Source organism: Mustela erminea, chromosome 10, assembly GCF_009829155.1.
Source record: "Mustela erminea isolate mMusErm1 chromosome 10, mMusErm1.Pri, whole genome shotgun sequence".
Lineage (NCBI taxonomy): Eukaryota > Metazoa > Chordata > Mammalia > Carnivora > Mustelidae > Mustela > Mustela erminea.
Window position 1 is genome coordinate 102,839,861 of NC_045623.1, and position 13,850 is coordinate 102,853,710.

Consider the following 13,850-nt stretch of genomic DNA (forward strand, 5'->3'; position numbering starts at 1 on the left):
TAGAATAAGACTGGACATATATTTCACCAAATTTAAGATGTCAGTGATTGGGGCGCCTGGGTGGCTCAGTGGGTTAAGCCTCTGCCTTCGGCTCTGGTCATGATCCCAAGGTCCTGGGATCGAGCCCTACATCGGGCTCTCTGCTAGGCAGGGAGCCTGCTTCCTCCTCTCTGCCTGCTTCTCTGCCTACTTGTGATCTCTCTCTCTGTCAAATAAATAAATAAAATCTTAAAAAAAAAAAAAAAGATGTCAGTGATTATAATAAGCTGCACTGTTATTTTTTGCACTGCCAAGGAAAAAAAGGGCTGCCCATTAAACCACAATGAAATGGCTTAGCAACAGATCAGGACAGAGTTGTAAACAGTTACACCAGTCTCCCGTTGCTCTGAGATTTCTCTCTGAGGAACGCGGAGTGTCTGTGATCTTGAGCCGCGCTGCCTAGGTAGGAAAGGCAATCCTTCCAGCTGTATGTTCAATTTCAAAATGTCGCCCAGCTTCATAAAAGTACAGACTGCTGCCTTTCTAAAGCTCCCTAATACATTTCGTTCGTGCTTTGCAATAAAAGATGGAATCATGGTCATTCCTCCAACCACAAACATTTTCTTTACTAGTATCATACTGACAGCGCACTGCGACCAACGATCCTCCTGCATACAAAGTAACATTTGCTTTTTCATCACTGCTGATCAAGGTGTGATTTGGGGGAAGGCAATTGCGATGGCAACTAAATTTAACACCCACGGCACCGCCACTGGACTGAAGGGGCAGTAGTATAAACAGGTAGAACTGGGTGTGCACACAAACAGGAAATGACAAGTGTGTCAGACCTGCCGCCTGGCCAACAGTGATGATACCACTGTAACAAGCACCCGGATGTCAACAGGTGTTAAAACGTGAAGGAAAAAAAGGGGTGGGGAAGGGCATCTCACAACTGAACCCCAGTTAGAAGAACTCGGAGTTTTGCCCAACGAATGACTGACTGACTCCTCCTGCTCCTGTGTCCTGGCTCAGCGGCCTCCAAGCACACCGTGCCTCCTTGCTGTTCCCTGAGCAGACCAAGGATGCGCCCTGTCTCCTGCTGTTCCTTGTACCTGGGAACACTCCTCCCCTCAGATGGCTCCCTGTTATCCCTGCATTTTCTATTCAAAAGCCACCTCCTGGGGCACCTGGGTGGCTCAGTTGGTTCAGCATCTGACTCTTGATTTCAGCTCAGGTCATGATCCCATCCTGGGATGGAGCCCTGTGCTGGGTTCCACGCTCAGAATCTGCTTGGGATTCTCTTCCTCCCTTTGCCCCTCCCCCTGCTCATCCCCCTCCAATATATAAATACAACCCCTCTCTCTCTCCAATATATAAATACAGCCTTGAAAAAAAAAAAAAAAAGCCACCTCCTCAAACTGTACACGCTCCATGTCCGCATTACTCTCCACCCCTTTTGCTAATCTGGTTTTTCTTGGTAGTCTTACCGCCACATGACATTCCAAGGGTACATGTTTGTTTATGTTTCCTCCCACCGAAACGAAGCGCCATGTGAACAGGCTCCTGCAGCAGCTGACACGCAGCAAGTAAACAGCAAATGCAGTTCAATGAGCTGCTTATGGGAAGACACGTCCACTTACACGTAGTCTAAACACCATGTGAACAAACACAGTCTGCACCAAGCAAAGGTCTGAGACCCAAGGGCCTCTCGTCACAAGTCTTTCTGTCTTCTTCCCCTACAAGATAGGGGGCCATATGATGAGCTCCGTTTTTAGCAATAACTGGGGCTTCCACTTCCCATCTCAAAAGGAACAGTTAAAATGCTATAAACATCATAAACTTGCTTAGATTATTTGTTTTCAGGTAGTTTAGTGAAGGGATTAAGAACTCTGGAATCAAAGGTGCCTGGGCAGCTCAGTCGGTTAAGCATCTGCCTTCAGCTCAGGTCATGATCTCAGGGTCCTGGGATTGAGTCCCCTATCGGCTCCCTGCTCAGCAGGGAGTCTGCTCCTCCCCCTCCCTCTGTGATCCCGCTTGCTCTTGTTCTCTCTCAAATAAATTGATGAAAAAAAAAAAGAGAGAGAACTCTGGAATCAAACTCTGGATTAGAATCCAGAATCCACTTCCTAGTTGTGCATCTTTTAGCAATTTAGTTAATTTCTACCAGCCTTAATCTTCTTATCTGTAAAGTATCTTATCCACAACCCTGCTGAGCAAGTTAAATGCTTAGCACATATTGAACGCTCAGGGAATGTTAGCTGGTATCATAATCATTCTCTGTCTCTTGGCTAAGGCAGACAGAACGGGAGAAGAACGGACGTGGGGCTACATCCCCCTTTCCTCCCAGGCTACGGGAAGAAACCTAGTCAGAGTGGCAGCAATTACCTACTGCGAAAAAAGTGAGCTTAGGTTCTGAGGCCTGTTACAAAAAAAGAAAAGGTCACAGAGATGGAGAGGTCAGAGTGGAAAGGCCAGGGGTGGGGGTCTCTGTGTTGGCTCCTCTTTCAATGTTCCAAAAATCTGCTTGTTCTTTGTCTGGAATTCCTCATTCTCCCTCAATCCGTTCTTCTCTCAAGCTAGAAACCAAGGAATCATCTTTTTCCCTCCTCCTCCAACCCCACCTCCTTTTCATCAAGAAGTGGGTTAACTCAGATCCTCAGTCTTTCTGCTGTCTGCCTTCCTCCGTCCCCACCGCCAATGCCTTCCTTCGACTCGACTGCTCGCTTGAGAGGACAACAGAAGCCCCTCATCTGGCTCCGGGCCTGCAGCCACCTTCTTCCAACCTTCTTCCCACCCACGTTTACACCTTGCCAGTCACCTTTCTAACCCCTTCACATTCCTCAGAGGCTTCTTACAGTCCTACTGACAAAGTGCAAACTCCTAAGTACTTCTGAGACCCTCTGAGATCTGGTACCTGCCTACCTGCAGCCACTCCCCTAGCAAAATCCTGCCTCCAGGCCCTCATTCGTTTTCCTGGGCTGCCCCCTCTCACAGCCACTTCCAAGAGCCTGTCGCCTGGCGATTGCTCAGCATTACTCTTTCTTGAAAGTCTCCACTACCCCACCAGGGGTCCCTTCCTGTTTTTCTAACTGTCTTGTGCATCCCTCCACAAAAGCACTTAGTACCCTACAACGTAACTATCGGACTTCCTACCTATCTCGACCTCTACCACACCGCCCGGTTAAACTACAATTTCTGTAAGAAAAAGGACTTTCTCCTCACCTACCTAACACATCACTGAGGATACACAACATCCTTAGGGAAAAAAAAAAGTTCGTTGAGTGAACAATTTTGGAGGGGGCCTGGTGAAGGGTTAATACCGAAAAGACTATAAACTCGATCACATCATGAATGTATTCACGAGAAACAACACTCCTAAGGAAAAACTATGTAGATCAAGCACGTTAGTAGGACATGTACATGGAAGCTGCAGTGAATTTACTGGCAGTTGTTAAGCAATAAAATGTAGCAAAAAGAGTTTTTAGATGATCAGGCACAAGATCTAATTTTTAGATGAGGTTTGAATTCCAGCTCAACCAATTCTATGCCAAAAAACTATGGACAAGTCAGTTAACCTAAATCTCACTTGCCTCATCTATAAAACAAGGAAAATTCAAAGATCTCTTTGGTCACACTGTTGTAGGGAATGAGACAATGGTTGTAGAGTGGCTGGCCCTGAGCAGGTTTCTGAGGCTGTTAAGAAATACCACTCCTGTTCCACTTAAAGAACACAGCTAAAAAGTGCAAGGTCACATATTCTGCACTTGGGAAGGAAGACTTACCACTCTTCTAAAACCTTGACCACACCCTAACTATCCCAGCCAGCCATCTTGAAGATGAACTAGGTCATAAAGAAGATTTAGCCCAAAAAATAAAAAAAGGGAAAAAGAAAGAAAGAAGAGGAAAGAGGAAAAAGCAAATCATTTCCATGCAATTTCATCACCACAGCTGAAAAACAGTTTAAAATACCTGTCCTGCCCTCCTCATAGCATCATTTCGGTAGGGAGAGCACATGAGTAGGCCATGGACGGAATGTCATGTACATAATGAAGCCTTGGAATGTGGGTTCCTGAAGAGAATGAACTTAGTCATGGATCTGCTCCCCAGAGCAAGGAACTCACTATAAAGTGCCACATAAATAACAAGCACCAAGGAACTTAAAGAACTACTCTACACAAGATTAGAGAAGTGTAAGAATTTCAGGTGATCTATGAGAGGGACCCATCATCTAAAATCCTCTAAAGCTACCAGTCTGGTTTGGACCCACCTCTGTTTTGCAGGGAGTGTATCTGCAGACGTTTTCATTTTGTTTGAATATAAAACTCTCCCTTACCTAATTGCCTAATTTAGATCAAAAGATCACTGTCTTACCTGTTTTCACCCTGAGATGTATTTTTGAATTTTCAGCAAGAGAAATGTCTTATTTTCTAACCAAATGAATGCCACCTACCGTATCTGTGACAGTTTCCACCAAGAGAGTCACAATACAAAGGCAAAACCTCTGGAAATGCCTTTGTTGAGAACCATTCACTCAATTCCAGAATTAAGGAAATGACTTAAAAACAAAAGCAAAAACAAACAATTTGTTCTAGGTTCAGCTGAGGCCAAATTACCAATTATTGAACTGTTCCTCTTTGTTCAGGCCACGTAATAGTTGAAAGTAATTTTATGTTGATCTAATACTAGTGAATTTAATTTTTCACATTGATTTCACTATTCCGTTGACCTTGAAAATCTCCTCCACAATGATTACATTTGTTCCTATACAGTCACAAAAAAGTTACAACTCCAAGACTGGTTAAAGTGAAGTGCCACAGTGTAGACTATGCAGTATCTTTAACTGGTCTCTACGCTTTGTTTGTCTGACGATTTCTTGGTATGAAAAACCTCTGAACCAGCAGCAACTTTGAGAACGTTGAGAAAAATAAATAGTTTCTGGAAGCAAAGGGCTACTAAAAAACAGAAGCTCTTTGCCTTAATTTACCCATTAGAATTACTATTGAAGAAGGGGGAGCAGATTTTTTAAAATTACCTAAAACAAAGTGCCTTTAAGGAGATCTCTTGAGAATTCCTACCGGAATGAAAGAAACTGTTCAATGTTCTTCTAATTTTAGTTAGATTATATTCCTGATGTATTTGAGAAAACAAAGTCCATAACACAGAATGAGCACTCCTGACTCTCCAAATAGCCAAGCATCACAACCCACAAAATTATTTGTTTCCCCTCCCACGTGACATCTGAACTCACCACTTGCAAGTCCCATCTCTGGATATATTTAGTCCCTAAGTAAATATATTAACTACTCTAGCTAAATCTGAAGCATGTAAGTCTTGTAGTTTAGCCGACCTGATGGATGGCTACTTTCTCAGTACTCTAGGGAAGTTTTTTAAGAACTAGTGAAAGAAATGAGGAGGTAGATTGAAGAGAGGGAAGCCAGCAGGGGTCCTGAAAGGGAAGCTCCTCATCTGGAAAAAGGAAGGGAAAAATGAGTAGAATCACAGAATCAATTCCTTGTACCCTAATTGCCACTGTTTTCATGATAACCTTAATAAACAATCTTTAAAATATCAAGAAAGAGATCTGTAAAACTCCGATCAGAAATGGTAACAGGGGAAGTTTACAAAGTCATTTGCTACCATTTGCTTCCTGTTCAGTGTCTGCTACAGCAAAAGACAAGTTTGAAAGGGCCAAAAACTAGAAAAAAGGCTGAATGAAAGAGAAGTATGCCAGGGGTCATCAGTTCTTGTTACGTTACAGATTTTAAATGGAATTCACTAGGCTTTTGGGAAAAAATATATTTTGTTACATATCAAAGACTCTGTCTGTAGGCCACCCCCAAACACATATGTTTAATCAACTTACACAACGCAACAGCCACACATACTGGGGATTTCAAATACTGCCTTTAAAAACATACACCCATACACTGTAATCCCACCCAAAATTATTCTTTAAATCTCTGCAGTAAGGCGCGCGTGCACGCACACACACGCACACACACACACTTAACTTGATGTAAATCTAGCCCTTCTCGCTTAAACACCCTGAGGAAAAGAATGAACGCCTCAATATGCTCTCCTCTTCTTCAGACCCTAAAAGACTCGAAAAGAAGCAAATGGAGTTCAAAACGAAGAAAGAAGGCAAGGTAATACAGGAGAATACAACTGGAGACCAGCTCGGGGGCTCATTTTTTTTCTTGGAAAATGTCATCTCCATTCTTTCCCCAAACCCAAAGGCCAGGCACCACTGGCGCAATACCATCCCTGTCGAAAGCGCCAAAGAGTTGCCAACTAATCTCCCAAGGTGTCCCCCAACCTCCTCACCTCATCAGCGCTCAGCTCCTCCATCGCTTTCCTCTTAATGGTGAAAGGCGTTAGGGAGAGATCCTTCTGTTCTTGAGACCAGGGCGGGAGGAGAGTGGAAGGTGTCTATCGGGCTGTCTGGTCCCCCGAATGGGGGAGGTTTCAGAATTGCATAGTCAGAGGTTAAAAAATAAGAACACGAGAGGCACTGAACCGCCTTGGCGTCGGTCACTCCAATCGCCCCACAGACTCCTACAGCTGCTTGCTCCCGGGGCAGCCTCCTTTGGCCACCACCGCTGCTGCTCTACAGGGTTATCTTAAGGCGCCACTATTGCCCTCTGCTTCCCAGGTTACCCAGACCAGGGACTCGGGTCTCCAGCACGTCTCGTGCCCTGAGCCTGCTGTGTCTTCGTGGTGGTGGCGCGGCAGGTGCGCTTCCTCCAGCAGATCCTGCTCTCCTTCCTACCCTTTGCCCCAGGCGGGAACTGTTCGACTGCAGAGTGGATGCCCCGAGGTAAGGCGACCCCAGAACCGCCGAGGCAGAGCCCAGCACTGAAGAGGGAAGCCCCTCCCCTCCCAAAGCAGGCCGGCCACGCCCCGCCTCCACGCCGGAGCCCGGGCAGGGGGGAGGGGGAGGACGGGACTCGCGATGCTCTGGATGGAAGAGTAAATCCTCCTACCCCTCCACCCCTACTCTTACCCCCTCGCCCCACCAAGTATTATTCATCAAAACAACAGGGCGGCCATCTTTGAAAGGGATCACGTGACCCCGCCACAGAGGCGGGGCTCCTGGCCCCAGGACGAGGCAGCCAATGGGCCGCGGGCGTCGCGCCGCCGATTTCCTCTCGCCTGCGTCTCCTCCCGCCCCCGCCCCACCCCCTCCCCCGCAGCAGCGCCGCGCGGGGGAGGGGCGAGCGCGGCTGCGGGCGGGCGGGGCGGCGCGGTGCCATGGCGACGGCCGGGGGGTGGCGGGCGCGGCAGGCGGGTCCAGGTAGGCTCCCGGGAGAGCCTGGCGGGGCGGGAATCTGGGCGACGAGGGGACCCCGCAGCGCCTCCGTTGTTCTCAGGAGCTTGCTTTTTGGTGACTCCACGATGCGGACCCAGTAAAGGAAAAGGGAGGACGTCTTGCTTCTGGAGCCAAGGTTCTCTACCGTTGTCCGCTCACGGCCTGAGAAACCCTGGGACGCGTGTCCACGTCCGCAGAGAAAGCCCGTTTGGAAGAAAACTAAGACGGGTACAACTTCATTTTATTTGCCTTTCGGCTTTTCGAGAGATCCTGCTTTGGTTGCCTTTTTTTTTTTTTTTTTTTCCTTTTTTAAACGTGTTCCAGAATGATGGTGAAATTTGAAAGTGCAAATGACCGGGAGACCTAAAAAATGTTGGCGTATCTGCGCACGTACAAAAAAGGCTTTTCGAGCCAATGGAGAGAAACCATCCTTACCTGCTCAAGTTTCTAATTGAGATGTAATTGACATAGAGCATCCTGTTCGTTTTAGAAGTACAGCATAATGATGCGTGAGGTTTGGGGTTTCTTTCTTTCTTTTGTTTTTTTAAGTATTTAAATTCCAGTTAGTAAAAATAAATAAATAAATAGATCCCAGTTACTTGATATACAGTGTAATGTTAGTTTCGGGCGTACAATACAGTGATTCAACACTCCATGTAACACCCGTCACAGGCGCACTCCTTCATCCCCGTCACCCATGCGCCCATCCCCCCACCCACGTCTCCTCTGATAACCATGGAGGTAAGAGTCTGGCAAAAAAAAAAAAAAAAAAAGTCTGGTTCTATCTTTGCCTTTCTCTCTTTTTTTTTTAAACTTTGCTCATCTGGTTTTTTATCTAAAATTCAACACATGAGTGAAATTATATGATATTTGTTTCTCTAATCCCCTTACTTAATATAATACTCTCTAGCTCCATGTTGTTGCAAATGGCAAGATAACATTTTTTTTTAAAGATTCTATTTATTTATTTGACAGACAGAGAGCACAAGTAGGCAGAGACACAGGCAGAGAGAGAGGAGGAAGCAGGCTCCCTGCTGAGCAGAGAGCCTGATGCAAGGGCTCGGATCCCAGGATCCTGGACCAGAAGGCAGAGGCTTTAACCCACTGAGGCAGCCAGGCGCCCCATAACATTCTTTTTTATGGCTGAGTACTAGTCCTGTGTGTGTATGTGAGTGTAAAGATATACCATCTCTCTTTTTTTTTAACTTTAAAAAAAAGATTTTATTTATTTGACAGACAGAGATCACAAGTAGGCAGAGAGAGAGGAAAGGGAGCAGGCTCCCCGCTGTGCAGAGAGCCTGATGATCCCAGGATCCTGAGATCATGACCTGAGCCGAAGGCAGAGGCTTTAACCCACTGAGCCACCCAAGCGTCCCTATATACCATCTCTTTATCAGTTCATCAGTGGATGGATTCTTGGGCTGTTTCCATAATTTGGCCATTGTAAATAGTGCTGCTATAAACATCAGGTATCCCTTTGAGTTAGTATTCCGTATTCTTGGGTAAATACCGTTAGTGCAAGTGCTGGATCCTAGGGTAGTCCTATTTTTAACCTTTTGTGGAACCTCCATGCTATTTTTCGGTGGCTGCACCAGTTTGCATTCCCACCAACAGTGCAAGAGGGTTCCTTCCCCTTTGTCCGCATCCTCACCCACACCTGTTGTTTCTTTGTGTTGTAGATTTTAGCTGTTCTGACAGGTATGAGATGATACCAACCGCATTGTAGTTTCGATTTGCATTACAACGCAATGATTTGGCACGTGTATCCATATATTGCAAAATGATTACCAAAATTGTTTAGTTAACATCTGTCACCGTATATAATTACCATGTTTTTCCTTATGACAAGAACTTTTAAATATTGTCTTAGCAATTTTCAATACAATATACCATGCAATATTGTATACATATAGCAAATCTATGATACAGGTTTTTTTAAAGATTTTATTTATTTATTTGACAGAGACACAGCGAGAGGGGAACACAAGCAGGGGGAGTGGGAGAGGGAGAAGCAGGCTTCCCACTGAGCAGGGAGCCTGATGCAGGGCTCAATCCCTGGGATCATACCCAAGTGCCCCAGTGATACAGTATTGTTAACTATAGTCCCCATGTCGTACATAACATCCCCAGGATTTATAACTGGAAATTTGTACCTTTTGACCCCTTACCCATTTGGCCCACCTCTACCCCTCTCTGGCAATCACCAATCTGTTCTCTGAAGAATACAAATATTTTGTAATATAAAAATCTAAACTGAGCGGTCTGCATAGCAGTATCATGAGATTCTAGATTTTGCCACATCCTGAAGAATATACTATATTGGATTTACTAAACCATAATCTTAAACATTGTATTATAGAATTAAATGAATTTTTTTTTTTACCCCCTTTCGTACTTGCTTAGAATAGTAACCTAACAGCTAGATATGCAAGGAATTTGTGAGTAAAATGAGACCACTGCTGGCTTTGCATATTATCTGCTCTCCAGGAAAGGAATTCTATGTAAGCCAGAATTTGAACTCCCAGTGACATTGATGTTAATACGTTCATGTCTCACTTCTTTTTTTAAACATCCTTATTGTAATATAACTCACATACCATGCAATTCGCTCATTTAAAGTATACAAAGATCAGTATATTCACAGTTGTTCGACCATCACTAATTCTAGAACAATTTTATCACTGCCCCTACCCCCAAAAAGACTACATACCTATTAGCAGTCACTCCCTAATGTCTCCTCTCCTCCCTGTGGGCAAGTAGCAATCTGCTTTCTGTTTTGATTTCTCTTCTAGATTTTATTTAGTTATTTGACAGAGAGAGCACAAGCAGGGAGAGAGGCAGGCAGAGGGAGAAGAAGAAGTAGGCTCCCCTCTGAGCAGGGAGCCCGATGTGGGACTCGATCCCAGAACCCTGGGATCATGACCTGAGCTGAAGGCAGCCGCTTAACCCACTGAGCCACCCAGGTGCCCCCCATTCTGCATTTCTACCAGCAATGTATGAGCATCCCATTTATCAACCTCCTCTCCGGCACTTGTTCCTGTCTGTCTTTTTTATTACAGCCACACTTGTAGCTGTGAACTGGGGTCTCATTGTGGTTCTGCTTTTCAGCTCTCTAAGGGCTGATGAAATTGAGCCTCTTTTTGTGTTGAGTAACCTTTCGTCTATCTTCTTTGACCAAACAGAGTTCACTTTTCATTGAGTCACTTGTGTTTTTCCTGTTTTCAGTTGTCAGAGTTCTTTACATGTTCTAGATCCCAGTCCCTTATCAGATGTGCAATTTGCAAATCTTTTTTGAGTACAGCTGACACAGCGGTACTTGATTTCAGGTATACAATGCAGCGATTCGACTGCTCGGAACGTGATGCTGTGCTCGGAAGTGTGATGGCTGCCTGTCACCATGCAGTGCCATTACAGGACTGACTGTATTCCCAATGCTGTACGTTTTGTTGCTGTGACTCACTCCATAGCTGAAGGCCTGATCTCCGACTCCCCTTCACCCACTTGGCCCATCCCCTCATCCCCTTGCCCTACCTACGGGTCTGATTGCAATTTGCAAACATGTTTTCCCATTGTGTGGGTGGTCTTTTCACTTTCTTGCTGGTGTCATTTGCAGCACAAAAGTTTTTATTTTGATGTAGTCCAGTTTATCTGTTTTTTTCTCTTGTCATTTTCACTTTTGATATAACATTCACTTGTACAAGGCACGTTGATGTTGTCTTAGCCAGTTTGGGCTGCTGTAATGGGACACCACAGACTGGGTGGCTTTAGAAACAACAGAAATGTCTTTCTCAGTTCTGGAGGCTGGAAATCCAAGGTCAGGGTGCCAGCGTGATCCGGTCTGGTGTAGACTTCTGACTTACGGTGTCCTCATGTGACTGAGAGCTGAAAGCGGGAACAAGTTCTCTAGTGAGTCTTATGAGGGCACTAACCTCATTCATAAATGCTTCACCTTTATGACCTTATCTAATGCGAATTACCTCCCGGAAGTACATCTGACCTTTGAATGAGGGCTCAAACGGCGCGGGTCCCCTTTGACGGAGATTTTTTTCAATGAAAGCACTGTTAAGTGTATTTTCTCTTCCTTAATGATTTTCTTAATAACCTCATTTCTCTAGCTCACTTAATCATAAGAATACAGTAGGGACGCCTTGATGACTCTGTTAGTTGGGCACCCGGCTCATGATGTCGGCTCAGGTCATGATCTTAGGCTCCTGAGATCAAACCCTGCAGCCAGCTCTGTGCATGTGCTCTAAAATAAATAAATAATAAATCTTAAAAAAGAAAAAGAACATAGCATATAATACACATAGCATGCCAAATGTATGTTAATCAACTGTTTATGTTATTGGGAAGGATTCTATTAATAGTTCAGTTTTGGGGGAGTCAGTAGTTGTACATGAACTTTAGACTGGGGGTGGTGGTTGGTGCCCCCTAGCCCCTACATTGTTCAAGGGTCAGCTCTGTAATACCATCACTTTGATGAAGTGGGGCTAGGGTTTCAATATGCATTTTGGGGGACACAAATATTTAGTCCATAACAATACTGAAATATCATAAAAACTACCTTTCCCGTTTTGCGGAGAAAGTAAAACTTTTAGGGTTAAAGGGCCTGCCCCACGTCCAACAGGAAAATGATTAGGAATCTTGCTTCCCTTGAAATCTTTTTTTAATAGTTTTTTTTTTTTAAGACTGCATTTATTTATTTGAGACCGAGAGGGAGAATACGGAGGAAGAGGGGAAGAGGGAGAAGCAGACCCCCCAGTGAGCAGAGAACCTGACATGGGACTCAATCCCAGGACCCTGGGATCATGACCTGAGCCAAAGGCAGATGCTTAACTGACTGAGCCACCCAGGTGCCCCTTTCCTTGAACTCTTGCCCTGCCACCCAAGTATCTCTGTGTGTTACAAGTGCACAATATCTATGTTTTTACCATTTACAAGAGAACTCTACTCCCTTTCTCTTTCTTCAGCTCTGCAATACTTCCTGCCAATATAATTTTGTAGGATCGCAAAAATGAGAGATGACACTTCTTTGGTCACATACCACTATATTCCCAGGGTGTTTTATAGGATGAATACAGTTTTTTTGTGCTTTTTCCATTTGTGTTTTAACCTAAGTGCTGGAGTTCTACCACTTCCCTTAAGGGACGCTTTCCCACAGTAGCGTAAATGACAGGGTCCCAGAGGTGTCCCTGATACTTACCCCATATTTTCATTGTTTTGTTCAGTGTCTTTCATTTGAGCATTACATCAGCCCCTTTGGATCATGCAAAATAATGTCTCCCTCCCTTGGGAACTACGAAGCATCAGGGCCCAAGACAAATTAGTTCTTAGAATTACCTGGAAGTAAGCAAAAATACCTGTTGTTTGGTTTTTTGTTGTTGTTGTTGTTAAGATTTTTTATTTATTTCACATAGAGAGAGAGATCATAAGTAGGCAGAGAGGCAGGCAGAGAGAGAGGGGAAGCAGGCTCCCCATTGAGCAGAGAGCCCGATGTGGGGCTCGATCCCAGGACTGTGAGATCATGACCCCAGCCAAAGTCAGAGGCTTTAACCCACTGAGCCACCCCGGCGCCCTAATACTTGTTGTTTTTAAATAGACTCCATGCCCAATGTGGAGCACAGTGTGGGGCTTGAACTCACAACCCTGAGATCAAGACCTAAGCTGAGATCAAGTCCAATACCTAACCAACTGAGCCACCCAGACGCCCTGCAAAAATACTTTTTAATGCTAGTAACAGATAAAGGAGAGACCGTAGGACATACTGAAACATGAAACAGAATAAAGGTATACTGTGGGCAGATTTTGTTATTTTGTAAAGGGAGAGGGGATGTGTAAGGGTTTTATTTTACTTTTCCTGGAACTTATAATCTTTTAGTGCAGCATTTATTCAAATGCCAGGACATAGACTATTCTCTGGATCAAAACGTAGCTCCCTAATGATCTGCAAAGCTAGATATGCTCCGAGGTGATCTCCCTTTGTCTGCAAAGCTACCTACGTCTGTCGGTGTATTCCATTTTCCCTGCTGCCATCAAAGACCAAGCCCTTCACCTGGACTCTGGATTCCTTCCCCTTCCACCTTCTTAAGGACTTTGGTCCAGGATTTATTCCCTTTGTTCTGCACCATCACTTTCTCCCTCCCTGCTGGACACATTATCTGCCGTAGGAAGATGAACTTTACATAAACCAGAATTGGGGAACCTGGGTGGCTCAGTCTGTTGAGCGACGGGCTCTTGATTTCAGCTCAGGTCGTGATCTCAGGGGAGTGAGATCGAGTTCCACTTCGGTTGCAGGAGCCTGCTTGGGATTTGCTCTCTGCCTCCTTCTGCCCCTTCCCATTACACACACACACACACACACACACACACACACACACGCACACACTCTCTCTCTCTCTCTCTCTCTCTCTCACAAATAGACAAACAAAAAAACCTACCTTGGCTCTATGCCTCCTTTGAACTATGCCTTCTTTCTTTGCCTCCTTGACAATAAAACATCTCAAAAAAGATATCTTTTATTACTCCCACTCCCTCCCTTACTCCTATACCGTTCTGAGAAAAT

The 13,850-nt window shown here is 44.9% G+C and overlaps 1 protein-coding gene and 1 long non-coding RNA gene across 6 annotated transcripts in view; one reads left to right on the forward strand and one right to left on the reverse strand.

The window, feature by feature from the left end:
- UBE4B (ubiquitination factor E4B) overlaps positions 1-7,062 on the reverse strand; it is a 121,963-nt gene extending 114,901 nt beyond the window's left edge. The window contains exon 1 of one of the 3 annotated variants that reach the window (XM_032360940.1): positions 6,304-7,062. In XM_032360940.1, the coding sequence (XP_032216831.1) occupies positions 6,304-6,327 (24 nt within the window). In that variant the 5' untranslated portion in view covers positions 6,328-7,062. The remainder of the gene's footprint in view (positions 1-6,303) is intronic. The other 2 variants (XM_032360941.1, XM_032360942.1) reach the window with 2 other exon arrangements.
- Positions 7,063-7,247: 185 nt separating this feature from the next.
- The window catches only part of LOC116567693, a 31,610-nt gene continuing 25,007 nt past the window's right edge, over positions 7,248-13,850 (forward strand). For all 3 annotated transcript variants that reach the window (XR_004276300.1, XR_004276302.1, XR_004276301.1), the window contains exon 1: positions 7,248-7,516. This is a non-coding gene — a long non-coding RNA (uncharacterized LOC116567693). The remainder of the gene's footprint in view (positions 7,517-13,850) is intronic.